Below are 18,245 nucleotides of genomic sequence, written 5' to 3'. Positions count from 1 at the left end.
TAGGAGAACAAGAACACGCTAGGAGAACAAGAACACGCTAGGAAAACAACAACACGCTAGGAGAAAAAGAACACGCTAGGAGAACAAAGAACACACTAGGAGAACAACAACACGCTAGGAGAACAAAAACACGCTAGGAGAACAACAACACGCTAGGAGAACAACAACACGCTAGGATGTCAACAACACGCTAGGAGAACAACAACACGCTAGGAGGTCAACAACACGCTAGGAGAACAACAACACGCTAGGAGAACAAGAACACGCTAGGAGAACAACAACAACAACACGCTAGGAGAACAAGAACACGCTAGGAGAACAACAACACGCTAGGAGAACAACAACACGCTAGGCAAACAACAACACGCTAGGAACAACAACAACAACACGCTAGGAGAACAAGAACACGCTAGGAGAACAACAACATGCTAGGAGAACAAGAACACGCTAGGAGAATAACAACAAGCTAGGAGAACAACAACACTCTAGGAGAATAAAAACAAGCTAGGAGAACAAGAACACGCTAGGAGAACAACAACACGTTAGGAGGTCAACAACACGCTAGGAGAACAACAACACGCTAGGAGAACAAGAACACGCCAGGAGAACAAGAACACGCCAGGAGAACAACAACACGCTAGGAGAACAACAACACGCTAGGAGAACAAGAAAACGCTAGGAAAACAAGAACACGCTAGGAGAACAAGAACACGCTAGGAGGTCAACAACACGCTAGGAGAACAACAACACGCTTGGAAGTCAACAACACGCTAGGAGAACAAGAACACGCTAGGAGAACAAGAACACGCTAGGAGAACAAGAACACACTAGGAGAACAAGAACACGCTAGGAGAACAAGAACACGCTAGGAGAACTACAACACGCTAGGAGAACTACAACACGCTAGGAGAACAAAAACACGCTAGGAGAACAAGAACACGCTAGGAGAACTACAACACGCTAGGAGAACAAAAACATGATAGGAGAACAAGAACACGCTAGGAGAACAACACGCTAGGAGGTCAACAACACACTAGGAGAACAAGAACACGCTAGGAGGTCAACAACACGCTTGGAGAACGACAACACACTAGGAGAACAACAACACGCTAGGAGAACAAGAACACGCTAGGAGAACAAGAACACGCTAGGAGAACAACACGCTAGGAGAACAACAACACGCTAGGAGAACAACAACACGCTAGGAAACAAGAAAACGCTAGGAGAACAAGAACACGCTAGGAGAACAAGAACACGCTAGGAGAACAAGAACACGCTAGGAGAACAACAACACGCTAGGAGAACAACAACACGCTAGGATGTCAACAACACGCTAGGAGAACAACAACACGCTAGGAGGTCAACAACACGCTAGGAGAACAACAACACGCTAGGAGAACAAGAACACGCTAGGAGAACAACAACAAAAACACGCTAGGAGAACAAAAACAGCTAGGAGAACAAGAACACGCTAGGAGAACAAGAACAACAACACGCTAGGAGAACAACAACACGCTAGGAGAACAACAACACGCTAGGTCAACAACACGCTAGGAGAACAACAACACGCTAGGAGAACAAGAACACGCTAGGAGAACAACACGCTAGGAGAACAACAACACGCTAGGCGAACAACAACACGCTAGGAACAACAACAACAACACGCTAGGAGAACAAAAACAAGCTAGGAGAAAAAGAACACGCTAGGAGAACAACAACACGCTGGGAGGTTAACAACACGCTAGGAGAACAAGAACACGCTAGGAGAACAACAACACGCTAGGAGAACAACAACACGCTAGGAGGTTAACAACACGCTAGGAGAACAAGAACATGCTAGGAGAACAAGAACACGCTAGGAGAACAAGAACACGCTAGGAGAACAAGAACACGCTAGGAGAACAAGAACACGCTAGGAGAACAAGAACACGCTAGGAGAACAAGAACACACTAGGAGAACAACAACAACAACACACTAGGAGAACAAAAACACGCTAGGAGAACAAGAACACGCTAGGAGAACAAGAACAACAACACGCTAGGAGAACAACAACACGCTAGGAGAACAACAACACGCTAGGTCAACAACACGCTAGGAGAACAACAACACGCTAGGAGAACAAGAACACGCTAGGAGAACACGCTAGGAGAACAAGAACACGCTAGGAACAACAACAACACGCTAGGAGAACAAGAACACACTAGGAGAACAAGAACACGCTAGGAGAACAAGAACACGCTAGGAGAACAACAACACGCTAGGAGAACTACAACACGCTAGGAGAACAAAAACACGCTAGGAGAACAAAAACACGCTAGGAGAACAAGAACACGCTATGAGAACAAGAACACGCTAGGAGAACAACAACACGCTAGGAGGTCAACAACACGCTAGGAGGTCAACAACACGCTAGGAGAACAACAACACGCTAGGAGAACAACAATACGCTAGGAGAACAACAACAACAACACACTAGGAGAACAAAAACACGCTAGGAGAACAAGAACACGCTAGGAGAACAAGAACAACAACACGCTAGGAGAACAACAACACGCTAGGTCAACAACACGCTAGGAGAACAACAACACGCTAGGAGAACAAGAACACGCTAGGAGAACAACACGCTAGGAGAACAACAACACGCTAGGCGAACAACACGCTAGGAGAACAAGAACACACTAGGAGAACAAGAACACGCTAGGAGAACAAGAACACGCTAGGAGAACAACAACACGCTAGGAGAACAACAACACGCTAGGAGAACTACAACACGCTAGGAGAACAAAAACACGCTAGGAGAACAAAAACACGCTAGGAGAACAAGAACACGCTATGAGAACAAGAACACGCTAGGAGAACAACAACACGCTAGGAGGTTAACAACACGCTAGGAGGTCAACAACACGCTAGGAGAACAACAACAACAACACACTAGGAGAACAAAAACACGCTAGGAGAACAAGAACAACAACACGCTAGGAGAACAACAACACGCTAGGAGAACAACAACACGCTAGGTCAACAACACGCTAGGAGAACAAGAACACGCTAGGAGAACAACACGCTAGGAGAACAACACGCTAGGAGAACAACACGCTAGGAGAACAACAACATGCTAGGAGAACAACAACACGCTAGGAACAACAACAACAACACGCTAGGAGAACAAAAACAAGCTAGGAGAACAAGAACACGCTAGGAGAACAAGAACACGCTAGGAGAACAAGAACACGCTAGGAGAACAAGAACACGCTAGGAGAACAAGAACACGCTAGGAGAACAACAACACGCTAGGAGAACTACAACACGCTAGGAGAACAAAAACACGCTAGGAGAACAAAAACACGCTAGGAGAACAAGAACACGCTATGAGAACAAGAACACGCTAGGAGAACAACAACACGCTAGGAGGTTAACAACACGCTAGGAGAACAACAACACGCTAGGAGAACAACACGCTAGGAGAACAACAACACGCTAGGAGAACAACACGCTAGGAGAACAACAACATGCTAGGAGAACAACAACACGCTAGGAGAACAACAACACGCTAGGTCAACAACACGCTAGGAGAACAACACGCTAGGAGAACAACAACACGCTAGGAGAACAACACGCTAGGAGAACAACAACATGCTAGGAGAACAACAACACGCTAGGAACAACAACAACAACACGCTAGGAGAACAAAAACAAGCTAGGAGAAAAAGAACACGCTAGGAGAACAAGAACACGCTAGGAGAACAAGAACACGCTAGGAGAACAAGAACACGCTAGGAGAACAAGAACACGCTAGGAGAACAAGAACACGCTAGGAGAACAAGAACACGCTAGGAGAACAAGAACACACTAGGAGAACAAGAACACGCTAGGAGAACAAGAACACGCTAGGAGAACAAGAACACGCTAGGAGAACAAGAACACACTAGGAGAACAAGAACACGCTAGGAGAACAAGAACACACTAGGAGAACAAGAACACGCTAGGAGAACAAGAACACACTAGGAGAACAAGAACACGCTAGGAGAACAAGAACACGCTAGGAGAACAACAACACGCTAGGAGAACAACAACACGCTAGGAGAACAACAACATGCTAGGTCAACAACACGCTAGGAGAACAACAACACGCTAGGAGAACAACACGCTAGGAGAACAACAACACGCTAGGCGAACAACACGCTAGGAGAACAAGAACACACTAGGAGAACAAGAACACGCTAGGAGAACAAGAACACGCTAGGAGAACAACAACACGCTAGGAGAACAACAACACGCTAGGAGAACTACAACACGCTAGGAGAACAAAAACACGCTAGGAGAACAAAAACACGCTAGGAGAACAAGAACACGCTATGAGAACAAGAACACGCTAGGAGAACAACAACACGCTAGGAGGTCAACAACACGCTAGGAGAACAACAACACGCTAGGAGAACAACAATACGCTAGGAGAACAACAACAACAACACACTAGGAGAACAAGAACACGCTAGGAGAACAACAACACGCTAGGTCAACAACACGCTAGGAGAACAACAACACGCTAGGAGAATAAGAACACGCTAGGAGAACAACACGCTAGGAGAACAACAACACGCTAGGCGAACAACAACACGCTAGGAACAACAACAACAACACGCTAGGAGAACAAAAACAAGCTAGGAGAAAAAGAACACGCTAGGAGAACAAGAACACGCTAGGAGAACAAGAACACGCTAGGAGAACAAGAACACGCTAGGAGAACAAGAACACGCTAGGAGAACAAGAACACGCTAGGAAAACAAGAACACACTAGGAGAACAAGAACACGCTAGGAGAACAAGAGCAGGCCAATAAAAGTGTGACACACCTGTGTTGTTGTTCCAGCTCACCACTTGCGAGGGTCGATGGCCGCTCACGTAAAACACCTGCTCTGCGTCTTTAGTGACGGCCACGTGGGCGGAGCCTGCGGGGATGTGGGCGGGAGGCTTGTGGTGATTGACAGCCCACACGTGCAGGCAGGAGGCAGCTGCACACGTGGACACAAGGAAGCGCTCGTAGAAAAGGACACGCGTGATCGGAGCCTCGGAACCGCAAAAAACGTCCAGCAAGGCTCCGGTGGTCAGCGACCACACCTGAGAGAGACACACACACACACACGCACACACGCACACGCACACGCACAGACACACACACGCGCACACGCACACGCACACGCGCGGAGTTGGATCCAAGACAAAGTCAAAAGAGTGCGCGTGTGCGGCGTCACACTCGTATGAGCTGGTCGACGGCGCCGGTGGCGATGAGTCGTGCGTCGGACGAGACGCGAGCACACAGGACGTCGGCGTCATGTTTGAGTTGGAGAAAACTATGGATGGAGTCAATGTGGATGTTGAAGAGGCTCAAGGTGACATCACTTCCTGTGAGATCACATGACACACGTTTTACAGCAAGCTAAGACGCTTCCATTAGCTTCAGTGCTAACTTTACCCGCTAAGAGGATTTTCTCATCAGCAGTGACAGAAAACAAAGATGGCCGTAGAGGAAAGTGGACACGCGAGTGCTTCCCCGACCTGGAGATCTAGAGTCACATGTTGAGGATGAGGGCGTGTCACCTGAGCGCAGGAGAACACACCTGGTAGAGAAAGCCTTGAGAGGAAAGCAGGAAGACTTGTCCTCGCTCGGGGAGTGTGACGCTGTTGACAGCCGTCAAAGTCCGCCCCCACTCTTCCAGCTGGATGGCCACACCTGAAGCCCCGCCTCCAGGCCCCAATATTCTCACCTGGCCCGACTGGGACAGGACCATCACGGAATCCTCCAGAATTCCCAGACACAGCGAGCCTTCATGGGCGGCGAGCGGGAGCGTGGGCACGCCGTCTGACGTCAACATGGACACCTGCACGGGGGGAGGGGGAGGGGGAGGTGGAGGCGGAGGAGGAGGAGGCGGAGACTGTGTCTTACATGCGTCCTGTTGTAGGCGAAGATCAGCTGACCACACAGGTGCAAGTGGACTGGTGAGGGGGTGTGGTCTACAGGCCACGCCTCTTGAACGCAGAGCAATTGTTGGCCGCTTGTCAGGCTCCACCTCTTCAAAGAGCCATCAGCACCCAATGAGAGGCAGTGGGCGGGGCTTTGGATCAGCTTCAGTGACAAGATGGCCGCTGCGGGAGCAAAGTTTGTTTACTGCTTAAAGTCCTACTGAAATGAGATCTTCTTATTTAAGCGGGGATAGCAGCTCCATTCTATACGTCATACTTCATCATTTCCCCATATTTTTGCTGAAAGGATTTAGTAGAGAACATCCACGATAAAGTTTGCAACTTTCGGTGCTAAAAGAAAAGCCCTGCCTGTACAGGAAGTCGCAGACGATGATGTCACATGTTTGATGTCTCCTCACATATTCACATGGTTTTTAATGGGAGCCTCCAACAAAAAGTGCAATTCGGACCGAGAAAACGACAATTTCCCCATTAATTTGAGCGAGGATGAAAGATTCGTGTTTGAGGATATTGATAGCGACGGACTAGGAGAAAAAAAAATCAAGTTAAAAAAACAAACGCGATTGCATTGGGACAGATTCAGATGTTTTTAGACACATTTACTAGGATAATTCTGGGAAATCCCTTATCTTCCTATTGTGTTGCTAGTGTTTTAGTGAGTTTAATAGTACCTGATAGTCGGAGGGGTGTGTCCACGGGTGTGTTGACACCAATGTCTCAAGGAAGTCGACGGCAGCTTTATGGACGGCACAAGCTCAGCTGATCTCCGGTAAGAAGTGACTTTTTATCACAATTTTCTCACCGAAACCTGCTGGTTGACATGTGGTCGGGATCCATGTTGGCTTGACCGCTCTGATCCATAGTAAAGTTTCACCTCCAGGAATTTTAAACAAGGAATCACCGTGTGTTTGTGTGGCTAAAGGCTAAAGCTTCCAAACTCCATCTTGCTACTTTGACTTCTCCAATATTAATTGAACAAATTGCAAAAGATTCAGCAACACAGATGTCCAGAATACTGTGTAATTATGCGATGAGAAGAGAGGACTTTTAGCTGTGTGTGTGTGCAGCGCTCATACTTCCTAAAAACCTGTGATGTCTTGCGTACACGTCATCATTACACCACGTTTTCAAGATGAAACTCCCCGGAAATTTTAAAATTGCAATTTAGTAAAGTAAAGCGGGCGTATTGTCATGTGTTGCAATGTTAATATTTCATCATTGAATTATAAACTATGTGACTAGTAGTGGGGGTCAGTAGGCCTTTAAGGAAGATGGCGTGATTTGACTTCCACCAACCCGTGTGCGCGCTCAGAGTGCGTTCAAGATGTCCATCAGCGAGGCTCCAGACCGCCACCGCGCCTTCGTCTGAACCGGCGACTAGAAGCTCCGCCTCCACGCTGAGGTCCACGCAGACCACACCTGAAGACACAGCGAGGGAGTGATGCAAGTGCAGGGCGGGGTCACGCCTAATTTCTTCCCCCTTACAAAAACCTCCCCCATTTACTTCCGGGGTCATGATTAATACGGACGTTTTGTTAACGCTATATTATAAAAATATAATGGTATATTATAAAAATATAACACTATATTATAAAAATACAGATGTTTTGTTAACGCTATATTATAAAAATATAATGGTATATTATAAAAATACAGATGTTTTGTTAATGCTTTATTACAAACAAGCTACGGGATGACCCATTTACTTCCGGGGTCACGTTTCCTCTTACGTCATCCCATAGTTTGTGTTTGTAAATAGTTTTATTTATTTATTTTTTTATTTATAATATAGCGTTAGCAAAATGTCTGTATTAATCATGACCCCTGAAGTAAATGGGGGGGGAGGTGTTTGTAGGGGGAAGAAATTGGGCGTGACAGCGGCAATGCTGTGACCTCTGACCTCCTCGCAGGCCCGCCAGCGTGTGCTGCAGCGCCCCCCCTGGCGGCGGCAGGAAGCTGCACTTGGGGATGAGGACGGGCTCGGAAGACGTCAGCAGGCACTCCTCACACTGGCTGCACAGTCGGCCAATCAGCGAAGGGAAGGGCGTGGCTAAGTGCCGCAGTCGCGCCAGCAGCTCCGTGTACAAGTGCGACGCCCCTAGGGTAGGAGGGAGAAGAAAATGTCAGCCGGCGTGGAGACACGGGCGGGAGCTTGATGGAACGGACCCACGTGACCGCCCAGGAAGTCCAGACCGGGCTCCATGAGGACCAGAGCGTCCCGCAGGAGGCGGGTCTCGGTGCAATCCATGTAGAGGGAGCACTGGTCCAAGTCCTGGATGACACTGGACACGCCCATCACGGCGCTCTTACAGAAAAGCCACTCGGCGCTGCCTGAGGCACACAGGAAGTGACAAACAGGTGTAGTGGAATTTCTGACTTTATACCATATTTTGTGTCTGTTTAAGTCCAAAAAAGAAAGTCTATCTCTGAATCACTGGGAAGCAAAATGCAAGGGAAAGTTGAATTTGGGTCGCGCCAAGCAGTCCTAGAGATGTGATGAATGCTTGTTATGACCAGCAGATCCAGGATTGTGCTGGGGCCAGCAGTGGCAAAACAACTCCAGCTTGACCCATGAGGAGTCAGATAAAAGGGAGATGATTTGCATGTTTTTCGTTTGATTCTGCATCCTCTGGAGGACAGTATCTGTCTGCAGGGGCAATTTAATCCAACTTGTACTATTTTGATTAATGGGTAAATAAAACTTTTGTACTAAAACCACTTTGTCGCCAGTTGAGTTTGGGACCATTCCACCACACAGGAAGTGGTTGTCTTTCTCAGTTCTGACAAGGACCCACCGATGACGTCCCGACGTAGCTCCTCCCACAGGCCGGCGTGCAGCAGGTGGTACGGCAACTCCTGAAGCTTCCTGACGTTGGCTAATTGTGGAGTAAACCACAGCGGCTGGGGCGGGACCTGACACATGCCACAGCCAATCAGGTGAGAGATCCAACGCCAGCCTCCTCAACTCCGTACCTTTCTGTCGGCGACCAGCAGCGTCAGGCCCGGGAGAGCCACCGGCTTCAGTTTGCCACACCACACTCCCTGAAAGTACTCGGCCATGATGGTCAAGCTCCGCCCCCTGCGCTCCATGGTCAGGTAGCGTGCTGACACCGCCTCCAACAGACGCCTGATTGCATCAGAGACAAGATTAGGTCTTTGAGGAGACATCTGATGTAATGCTTAAAAAAAGCCGTCATCACCGCTCCCTGAAGGCGATGGCGGCCACGCCACACGTCCATCGCTCTTCCAGGTGGTCCTCCAGGTCCCTTTGGAGGCGGGACCACAGCATGGGGGGAAACCGAATCAGGGCGGGCGTCTGGGGGAGGGAAAACTTGTACACCTCGCTGATGACATCATTGTCCAGCGACATGATGTCACGTAGCTCCGCCTCCAGTAGGCCTTCCCTTTGGTCACATGATGATGTCACCGCTTTTAAGGCTCTCAGCATTAGCATTACCAAACAGGCTAGGCTAACATTAGCATTACCACCACTCAACTGAGAACAAAAGACTTGTTTGTCGTGTCAGTGATTCTCAAACTGTGCTACACTGAATCACTTCATTAAATATTCAAACACAGTGTGACTGTTCAAACTGTGCGTAAGGTTAGTGGCCAAAATAATATACGTATCAAATAAAAAACCTACCTGGCTTTTAATGAATAATTAGGTCTACTACAATACTGTATTTAATGTTGTCATGATGGTGGTACTTAATGAATACTTAGGTCTACTACACTACTGTATTTAATGTTGTCATGATGGTGGTACTTAATGAATACTTAGGTATACTACACTACTGTATTTAATGTTGTCATGATGGTGGTACTTAATGAATACTTAGGTCTACTACACTACTGTATTTAATGTTGTCATGATGGTGGTACTTAATGAATACTTAGGTCTACTACACTACTGTATTTAATGTTGTCATGATGGTGGTACTTAATGAATACTTAGGTCTACTACACTACTGTATTTAATGTTGTCATGATGGTGGTACTTAATGAATACTTAGGTCTACTACACTACTGTATTTAATGTTGTCATGATGGTGGTTAGCGTGTTTTCAGAGGTGGTATGCAGTGAAAAGTTTGAGAACCATTGATTTATGCTAATGAGTGACCGAGACACATTATGGGCGTGGCCAGATTGACAAAACTCACCTGGCTAGTGCGATGTAGCCCAACGCCCCGCCCACCATCTCTCTGCCGTGTTTCTCTTCCAGCATGAGAAAAAGCTCCGCCATCATTTCCTGTGCGTTGGCGCCCAAGCAAAGCCGCGTCAGCGGGGTGGAGGACGTCCAGCGTTTAGCGGCAGACACAATAAGTCGGAGGTGAACGGGACACCCCGTGGAGTGGAAACACTGCAGTGCGGCGCCGGCCTGCTCGGGGGTCAAAGTTCGCTGGCACGCGCTGAGCTGCGACTCCATGACGCGTCGGCCGTCTTCGCGCGTCAGACGGTCCACTTGGAAGAAAGGTTCCACAGAGTTGAGCTTGAAGCGCGCGGCCACGAAGGCCTCGCTGTTGGTGTCCATGGAGATGACAAGGTGGACGTTGGGCGGCAGCTCTCGGGGCAGCCAGCAGAGGGCGCCATGGCGCTCGCACAGTTGGTCCACGCCATCCAAGACCACCAGCAGCACGCCGCCCTGTTGGGAAACCGAGAGCAAAACTTCTTGAAAGAAGCTGACTATTTCCTGGTGCGTGCTCAGCGAGGTGGGCGGGGCCAGAGCACAGGCCAGACAGATCTGGAGGCAGACACTGAGGAGGAGACGGTCGATGTCTTCTCTCTGGAGATGGCGAGCACCCAGCAACCTGACCACCAGCGTGGCCCGCGCCTCCATCACGCTGCGCATCTCCTGCGCCAGCTTACATAAGAGCGCCGTCTTACCCATCCCGGCGGCACCGTGCACCACCAGCGGCCCGTGACGGACATTGGTGGCCTCCCACATGGCCAGGCACAGCTTGGCCAGAAGCCCCTCCCTACCGTGGAGGCCGCGGCACAACTGGCCGCTCAAGGCAAGATGGCGGCTGACCTCTTCCGCCAGCCGCCCATGTTTGGTGTCTTCCGTGCTTCCCCAAACTTTCCTGGGCCCGCCCCCCTTCACAACTTGTAGTGCCGCCGTGACCCTGGCCTTCATCTGACACACAAACTGCTGGCTGATGGCGTCCAGGTACTGAGCGTGCTCCTTGCGTCTGGGCTCGATGGCCCCCCTGCTGAGCTCCACCCAGTGCACGTTCACCATGTCCTTGCACGAGGCGTAGAGGCGGGACTTGAGGCCGGCAAGGAGGCCCTGTGCTTCCACATCCAACAGCCCGTCGCCCGTGGCGTCCATGAACCTGGCCAGACGTCTCGGCCCGCCCTTCGCCAAGCGGGGCACCTCACGGATAAAGAGCAGGGCCGAGGTGCCGTCGGCGTCCTTCTCCAAGCCGTGCTCCAACTCTTGCTCTGTGACTGCAAACCACAGGACCACACATTAGTTAGCCCGCTCTTTCTTACCACTTTTGATCCCTCAGCCCCTCCTAGAAAAACATCCAAAATATCTCTTCTCCAGCTGTGGTCCGGGTGGGTCACAGCGCCACCCCCTTGTAATACACTTTGGTATATGTACATATATGTGTGTGTGTGTGTAATCTGACCCGATGTGAAGAAGACGCTTCGCTCCTTCGCCGTGATGTCGCCGGCGGCCTCAGCCTCGCCAGCAGCGAATCGCAGGTGCTGCAACAAGCGCGCCTCAATGACACGCCAAGAAGCCCCCTCCTCATCACACCGCGCTGCACGCTCAGGCTGGAGGTCGCTGTACTGGAGGAAGTGAGTCGTGACCGGCTGCAGGAAGTAGGTGGGCGGGACCGCGTTGTCGTCCCTCATGTACCAGTTAGTCAGAAGACTAACGGCATCGGGTTTGTTAGCCAGTTTCGACACAAGCAGCTCAAACTGTTTGTGCAGGATCCCAGCAGGAAGTGGTCGCTGGCCGTAGCGGTTCCCCAGCAGAGCCTTGGGAACCCAAACAGGAAGTAAAATGCAGGGACGCACGGGGAGCGCCCCCAACACTCACCACAAAGGCGGGACCGGCAGACTTCTTCTTGCTGATGGAGATCTCTCGCAGGGAGAGCTCACAGATGTCGTGCTCCCCCGACGTCACCTTTCCAATCCCCCAGCCCAGGTCCACCACCTAAACAGGAAGTGACATCACTGAATGAGCCACGCCCACCACCGTGGCTTCCAGATGGAGGCGGACTGACCTCAAACGCCAAGCCCATGCTGCGGCAAAAAGCGAGGACTTGTGGGTATGCTTTCTCCAGGAGAGCCCTCCTCTCGCCGCTCATGTCTGCAAGTCACAGACTGCAAGGGTCAAGCAAGGGTGTCCACAGACTGCAAGGGTCAAGCAAGGGTGTCCACAGACTGCAAGGGTCAAGCAAGGGTGTCCACAGACTGCAAGGGTCAAGCAAGGGTGTCCACAGACTGCAAGGGTCAAGCAAGGGTGTCCACAGACTGCAAGGGTCAAGCAAGGATGTCCACAGACTGCAAGGGTCAAGCAAGGGTGTCCACAGACTGCAAGGGTCAAGCAAGGGTGTCCACAGACTGCAAGGGTCAAGCAAGGGTGTCCACAGACTGCAAGGGTCAAGCAAGGGTGTCCACAGACTGCAAGGGTCAAGCAAGGGTGTCCACAGACTGCAAGGGTCAAGCAAGGGTGTCCACAGACTGCAAGGGTCAAGCAAGGGTGTCCACAGACTGCAAGGGTCAAGCAAGGATGTCCACAGACTGCAAGGGTCAAGCAAGGGTGTCCACAGACTGCAAGGGTCAAGCAAGGGTGTCCACAGACTGCAAGGGTCAAGCAAGGGTGTCCACAGACTGCAAGGGTCAAGCAAGGATGTCCACAGACTGCAAGGGTCAAGCAAGGGTGTCCACAGACTGCAAGGGTCAAGCAAGGGTGTCCACAGACTGCAAGGGTCAAGCAAGGGTGTCCACAGACTGCAAGGGTCAAGCAAGGATGTCCACAGACTGCAAGGGTCAAGCAAGGGTGTCCACAGACTGCAAGGGTCAAGCAAGGGTGTCCACAGACTGCAAGGGTCAAGCAAGGGTGTCCACAGACTGCAAGGGTCAAGCAAGGGTGTCCACAGACTGCAAGGGTCAAGCAAGGATGTCCACAGACTGCAAGGGTCAAGCAAGGGTGTCCACAGACTGCAAGGGTCAAGCAAGGGTGTCCACAGACTGCAAGGGTCAAGCAAGGGTGTCCACAGACTGCAAGGGTCAAGCAAGGGTGTCCACAGACTGCAAGGGTCAAGCAAGGGTGTCCACAGACTGCAAGGGTCAAGCAAGGGTGTCCACAGACTGCAAGGGTCAAGCAAGGGTGTCCACAGACTGCAAGGGTCAAGCAAGGGTGTCCACAGACTGCAAGGGTCAAGCAAGGATGTCCACAGACTGCAAGGGTCAAGCAAGGGTGTCCACAGACTGCAAGGGTCAAGCAAGGGTGTCCACAGACTGCAAGGGTCAAGCAAGGGTGTCCACAGACTGCAAGGGTCAAGCAAGGGTGTCCACAGACTGCAAGGGTCAAGCAAGGGTGTCCACAGACTGCAAGGGTCAAGCAAGGGTGTCCACAGACTGCAAGGGTCAAGAAGCAAAGGTGTCCACAGACTGCAAGGGTCAAGAAGCAAAGGTGTCCACAGCGTGGCCCGCAGCTCATGTCTTAATGCCCGCCGCACAATAGAAAAACACTACTACAAAACACAAAGTGGCATAAAAGAGCAAACAGGTGAAATGTAACAGGAAAACATGGCAATATCGACACTAATAACACAGAGCTCTTTTTTTTTTACTTTAAAACTGTTATTGCTCAAAATATAATAACCAATCAAAATCAATGTTGTCTTGGATTATTGATTTACAGAAGACTCAGTTCAGGTCATTTATTTCTTTCATTCGTAAAAAATCAAACAAAGGAATAAAATAAAAATAATCAACTGCTGCCCCTGCGACCCGACCTCGGCTAAGCGGAAGAACATGGATGGATGGATGGATGGATGGATGGATGGATGGATGGATGGATGGATGGAACATAACATTCAAGTAAAAGATGAAACAGGTCATTTATGTTTTGCACATTATGTCAATTTAGATTTGGAGATGATTTTATACAACTGATTAAGATGCTTTATAAGATGCCCATGGCATCAGTCAAAACCAATCATATTGCAGAACCTTTTTTGTTAAAAAGAGGAGTAAAACAGAGATGTCCTGCATCTGGATTATCATCTAATTTGGTTATTGAACCCTTAACTGCAAAAATAAGAAGTGAAAATAATATTCATGGTATAAAAATTGGCTCTCAGTATAATAAGCTATCGATGTATCGTGACAACATAATTCTCTACCTGTCACATGTTAACTCCTCTCAATAATGTCATCACTGAATATGGCTGTTTATCAGGATATAAGGTCCATTGGGACAAATGTGAAATATTACCACTTAATAAACACTGCAAGAAATCACAAGTTCAGAACTCCAAAATTCAATGGAAAGATGCAGAAATCATATATCTAGGAAAACATGTTACACCAAACCTTGATACAAGCAAAGCTCTAAATCTTAAACTTTTCAAAAATAAGATAGAATACAAAATGGAACGCTGGTCACGTCTCCAAATATCACTTTGGGGTCGGGTGAACATAGTTAAAATGAGTATACTGTCAGCAGTTAATTATATACTGAAAATAATGCCTGTCCTAATGAATAAAAGTTGGTTTAAGAAAATACACACAATGATATCACATTTTATGTGGTGTGGAAAGAAGGCCAGATGTTCATACTTAAGGTTGTCTTGTACACAAGATAAAGGAGGACTACAATTACCAAACTTCTTACATTATTATATCTCCTTCGCTTGTGAACAAGCAAGCCACGCATTTCATTCTTCTGCAGAAAAAAATATGTTAATGAATTTGGACATTGATGTGGGGAGTTTATATTATATTAAAAAGATACCTAACGAATTGAGGCAGAGCCCAATAGAAGCCACCTTTAACATTCTAAAACTGTGTCAGAAAATAATAAGAATCAACCCAATGACATCTGTCAATCAACCGCTTTGGTACAATCCTAATATCATAATTAATAAAGATGTGGTTAAATGGACAACATGGAAAGACAGAGGTATTACTAAACCTCATCATATTATTAATAAAAACTCTTTTAAACCGTTCAATGATTTAGTTGATCAATATAATGTACCCAGAAATCTTTTTTTAAATTTTGTCTCTTTAAAACACGCTGTAAATAAATGCATATTCTCTGAAAGTATGTCCTTAAATAGCCATGAACTGGAAGATGCACATTTTCAGCAAGATACATTTAAGAAATTAATTCAACTATTATGGAATAATAAATGAACACCACACTAGAAATGCAAATGATGCATGTGTTAGGAAATGGATGATGGACTTAAACATTTGAGATGAAAGAGACAAATCATGGAATGATATTTGGAAAAATGCCAATAGGCCCTTTAGAAACATTAAAGATAAGCTGACTCAATTTAAGATATTGAATAGATTGTATTTGACATCTTCTCAGCTGTTTTAAATTAGTGTAGTAGATAGCAAGTTATGTAGCAAGTGTCAGGAACTCTTGTTCATTTATTGTGGGAATGTCAGAAAATAAAAGAGTTATGGTTGAAAACGACAAAAGAAGCAATCACATTCCTTAATATAAACATCCCAATGACATTGCAAACTTGTATTCTTGGGGATCTCCATCAATTTAATAGCACGTCATCAAAGAGTAAAAATGCATTTCTTTCAATATGCATAATAACAAAACGGGTAATATTATAAAATTGGATAGATGACTGCTATACACAAGCTATGGAGATGATATCAGTAGAAAAAACTGCTTTTAGTTTAGATAATAATGAGTCATATATTGGAATATGGGATCCATTATTGAAATGTGTTTTAAGTATTAAATGAACCAAAATAGGACTTATTTATCTTTGTGTAAAATATTGGACACAGTGTGTTATCAAGCTTTGGAGATGCGATGCATTCTTCATTTTTTAAATTATTTTTTGTATTAACATTTTTAATGATGATATCAATGAGGGATTTTTAATCACTGCAATTTTGAAATTGTTACTAATATTGATAATGTTCATTTTTGTTTCACTACTTTTAGATTGTACCGTGTCATGTTTGTGTGTCCTCAATTGCTCTGTTTGTTGCTATTCTGAGTGTTGCTGGGTCGGGTTTGGGTTTGGAATTTGATTGCATTATGATGTGTTGTTTTGTTGGATTGATTAATACATAAAAAAAAAAAAGTAAAATATGAATGAAAAGGAGCAGAAAGAAGGTAAAACCTGATATCTTCCCCCTATTTTCACGAGTACAACAATTGACATTTAATGTTGGCAACTACAAAGCCATATTTTCATTTTACAACAATGAAAGCAATAATTCTACACATTGGTATCTTTTCATCATCATTATTTTACTTTTTTTTTTAATACAAAAAGAGATTTACATTGTTTGTATTTGTTCAGACTGCTCAACTGCACCGCTGATTAACACTCATCACAATTGCACAAAACCGCACGCACAATATCACTTTATTTACCACTGTAATTACCAGACTACAATACTTTTCATTCAATGATTGTAAATAATGTAAAAACAAGAGTATAAAGACGTCATACTGTTACCTTACCTTTGTTCATACTACTGTCACTACTCAATTGCCAAAGAACTGTAGACACCTTCATATTTGTTCCTTCCTATACTGTATATACTGTTACACTATTTGATCTTGGACTGGTACTGTATTTGACTCCTGTACTTCTACTTGTACTGATACGTCTACCATAACTTCTGTGACTTATTGTGCAACTTAATTGTCTTGTAATTAATGTACATCAGAGATATTCAGTTGTTTGTATTTAGTGTCTTAGATTCTGCAACTAGTCGCAATATGTGAAGAGCATGGAAAAAAGCATTTCACTGTGGTGTAGTCTGCATCATGTGACAAATAAAACTTAAACCCTTGAACCCCCCTTTTATTCCATTGTCAAGTTTGTTCCATAAACTAACTCCCTGATTAAAAGACTTCTTGCCATCATCACGGTTGTAAATCCAGATTTATTCTATTTTTTTTTTAAACATTTTAAAAAATGTAAGAAAATGTTATCGACAGATCTGAAGTTGACTTCCAGGTTTAAGCGTTCAAAGAAAATATTATATGACTTATTTTTTGACATTTTTATGACCAAGACCCTTCTGGGTCCCCGGGACCAAACTTGAGGGGGGCCCTAAAGGTAAAAAAAATGTTTTTATATTTTGGATTAGTTTTGAAACCTTTAGGGCCCCCCTCAAGTCTTCATTTTTCATTGCGATGCCCTCAGTGGAAAAAGTTTGGACACCCCTGAACTAAAGAGAAATCATCTGTTCCAAGGACAATTGCATGCATGTGGGAGGCCAGTCTCTTCTCACAAAACACATCTGACCTTACTAATAACATTGTCACATACCCAGATTCTTTTGTGATAATTACAGCAAAAAAGTCAAAGATAAAGCAAGCCTGACAAGAAATGCATCACGATGATCACGCCGACATCTACCGTGTGTGTAAGAGACATTTTCTGACCTGTGAAGGCGGAGCTGATGAACACACGGATCATGTTGCTGGTCTTCATGGTGGGAGTCCAATGTCCTCTCAGGATGTCCTGCACGTCTCTATCAGCGGCCACCGATGCTGCCATGGTGTCCTGATGCCTCTGGTCTCGCTGCTTCTCTTGTGCTCCGGCAGCGTGTGCAACAGTATGAAGGCTTTAAGGTTGGCCTGCTGAGTGTGGACGTCACCTGAGAGTTAGCAGGTGCAAGGGGGGGACCCAAGGCGCTAATTACACTGGCAACATGGCCGCCATCTCATGCATGACAATAACAAGGCCATGGCAAAGCCAGGGAGCTTCAAAATGCTGACATCATCCACACACACACACACACACACACACACACACACACACACACACACACACACACACACACACACACACACACACACACACACGAGAGAGAAAGCATCAACAAATGTCTTGTTAGACTTTCCCAGTAAGAGGCAGCGTCACCCTGCAGGCTCCCCTCCGGCTGTTTTTGTCAACTCTTCACTCCCACTGGACCCCCTTTCCTCACGCCCGTCAGACGTCCACAGAAGTAGAGGACGACACTTGGCGGCATCACAGCCAGGAAACAAACTGCAGTTGCGAGTTAGATGACAGAG

At 46.8% G+C, this 18,245-nt stretch overlaps 1 protein-coding gene across 2 annotated transcripts in view; it reads right to left on the bottom strand.

The window, feature by feature from the left end:
* The window catches only part of LOC133543863 (NACHT domain- and WD repeat-containing protein 1-like), a 38,211-nt gene extending 19,971 nt beyond the window's left edge, over positions 1-18,240 (bottom strand). Inside the window, exons 1-17 of one of the 2 annotated variants that reach the window (XM_061888720.1) lie at positions 18,094-18,240; positions 17,613-17,807; positions 12,223-12,308; positions 12,036-12,152; positions 11,620-11,974; positions 10,147-11,434; positions 9,183-9,386; positions 8,956-9,109; positions 8,778-8,895; positions 8,149-8,313; positions 7,883-8,080; positions 7,279-7,401; positions 5,945-6,144; positions 5,619-5,879; positions 5,474-5,564; positions 5,255-5,403; positions 4,854-5,118 (exon numbers count right to left, since the gene is read on the bottom strand). In XM_061888720.1, coding sequence (XP_061744704.1) covers positions 4,854-5,118; positions 5,255-5,403; positions 5,474-5,564; positions 5,619-5,879; positions 5,945-6,144; positions 7,279-7,401; positions 7,883-8,080; positions 8,149-8,313; positions 8,778-8,895; positions 8,956-9,109; positions 9,183-9,386; positions 10,147-11,434; positions 11,620-11,974; positions 12,036-12,152; positions 12,223-12,308; positions 17,613-17,727 — 3,889 coding nt within the window. In that variant the 5' untranslated portion in view covers positions 17,728-17,807; positions 18,094-18,240. Of the gene's footprint in view, positions 1-4,853; positions 5,119-5,254; positions 5,404-5,473; positions 5,565-5,618; positions 5,880-5,944; positions 6,145-7,278; positions 7,402-7,882; positions 8,081-8,148; positions 8,314-8,777; positions 8,896-8,955; positions 9,110-9,182; positions 9,387-10,146; positions 11,435-11,619; positions 11,975-12,035; positions 12,153-12,222; positions 12,309-17,612; positions 17,811-18,093 lie in introns of both variants that reach the window. The other variant, XM_061888721.1, reaches the window with a different exon arrangement.
* Between the last annotated feature and the right edge of the window lie 5 nt (positions 18,241-18,245).

The sequence above is a fragment of the Nerophis ophidion genome, linkage group LG26, assembly GCF_033978795.1.
Source record: "Nerophis ophidion isolate RoL-2023_Sa linkage group LG26, RoL_Noph_v1.0, whole genome shotgun sequence".
NCBI lineage: Eukaryota > Metazoa > Chordata > Actinopteri > Syngnathiformes > Syngnathidae > Nerophis > Nerophis ophidion.
This window is presented reverse-complemented; position numbering and strand designations above follow the sequence as displayed.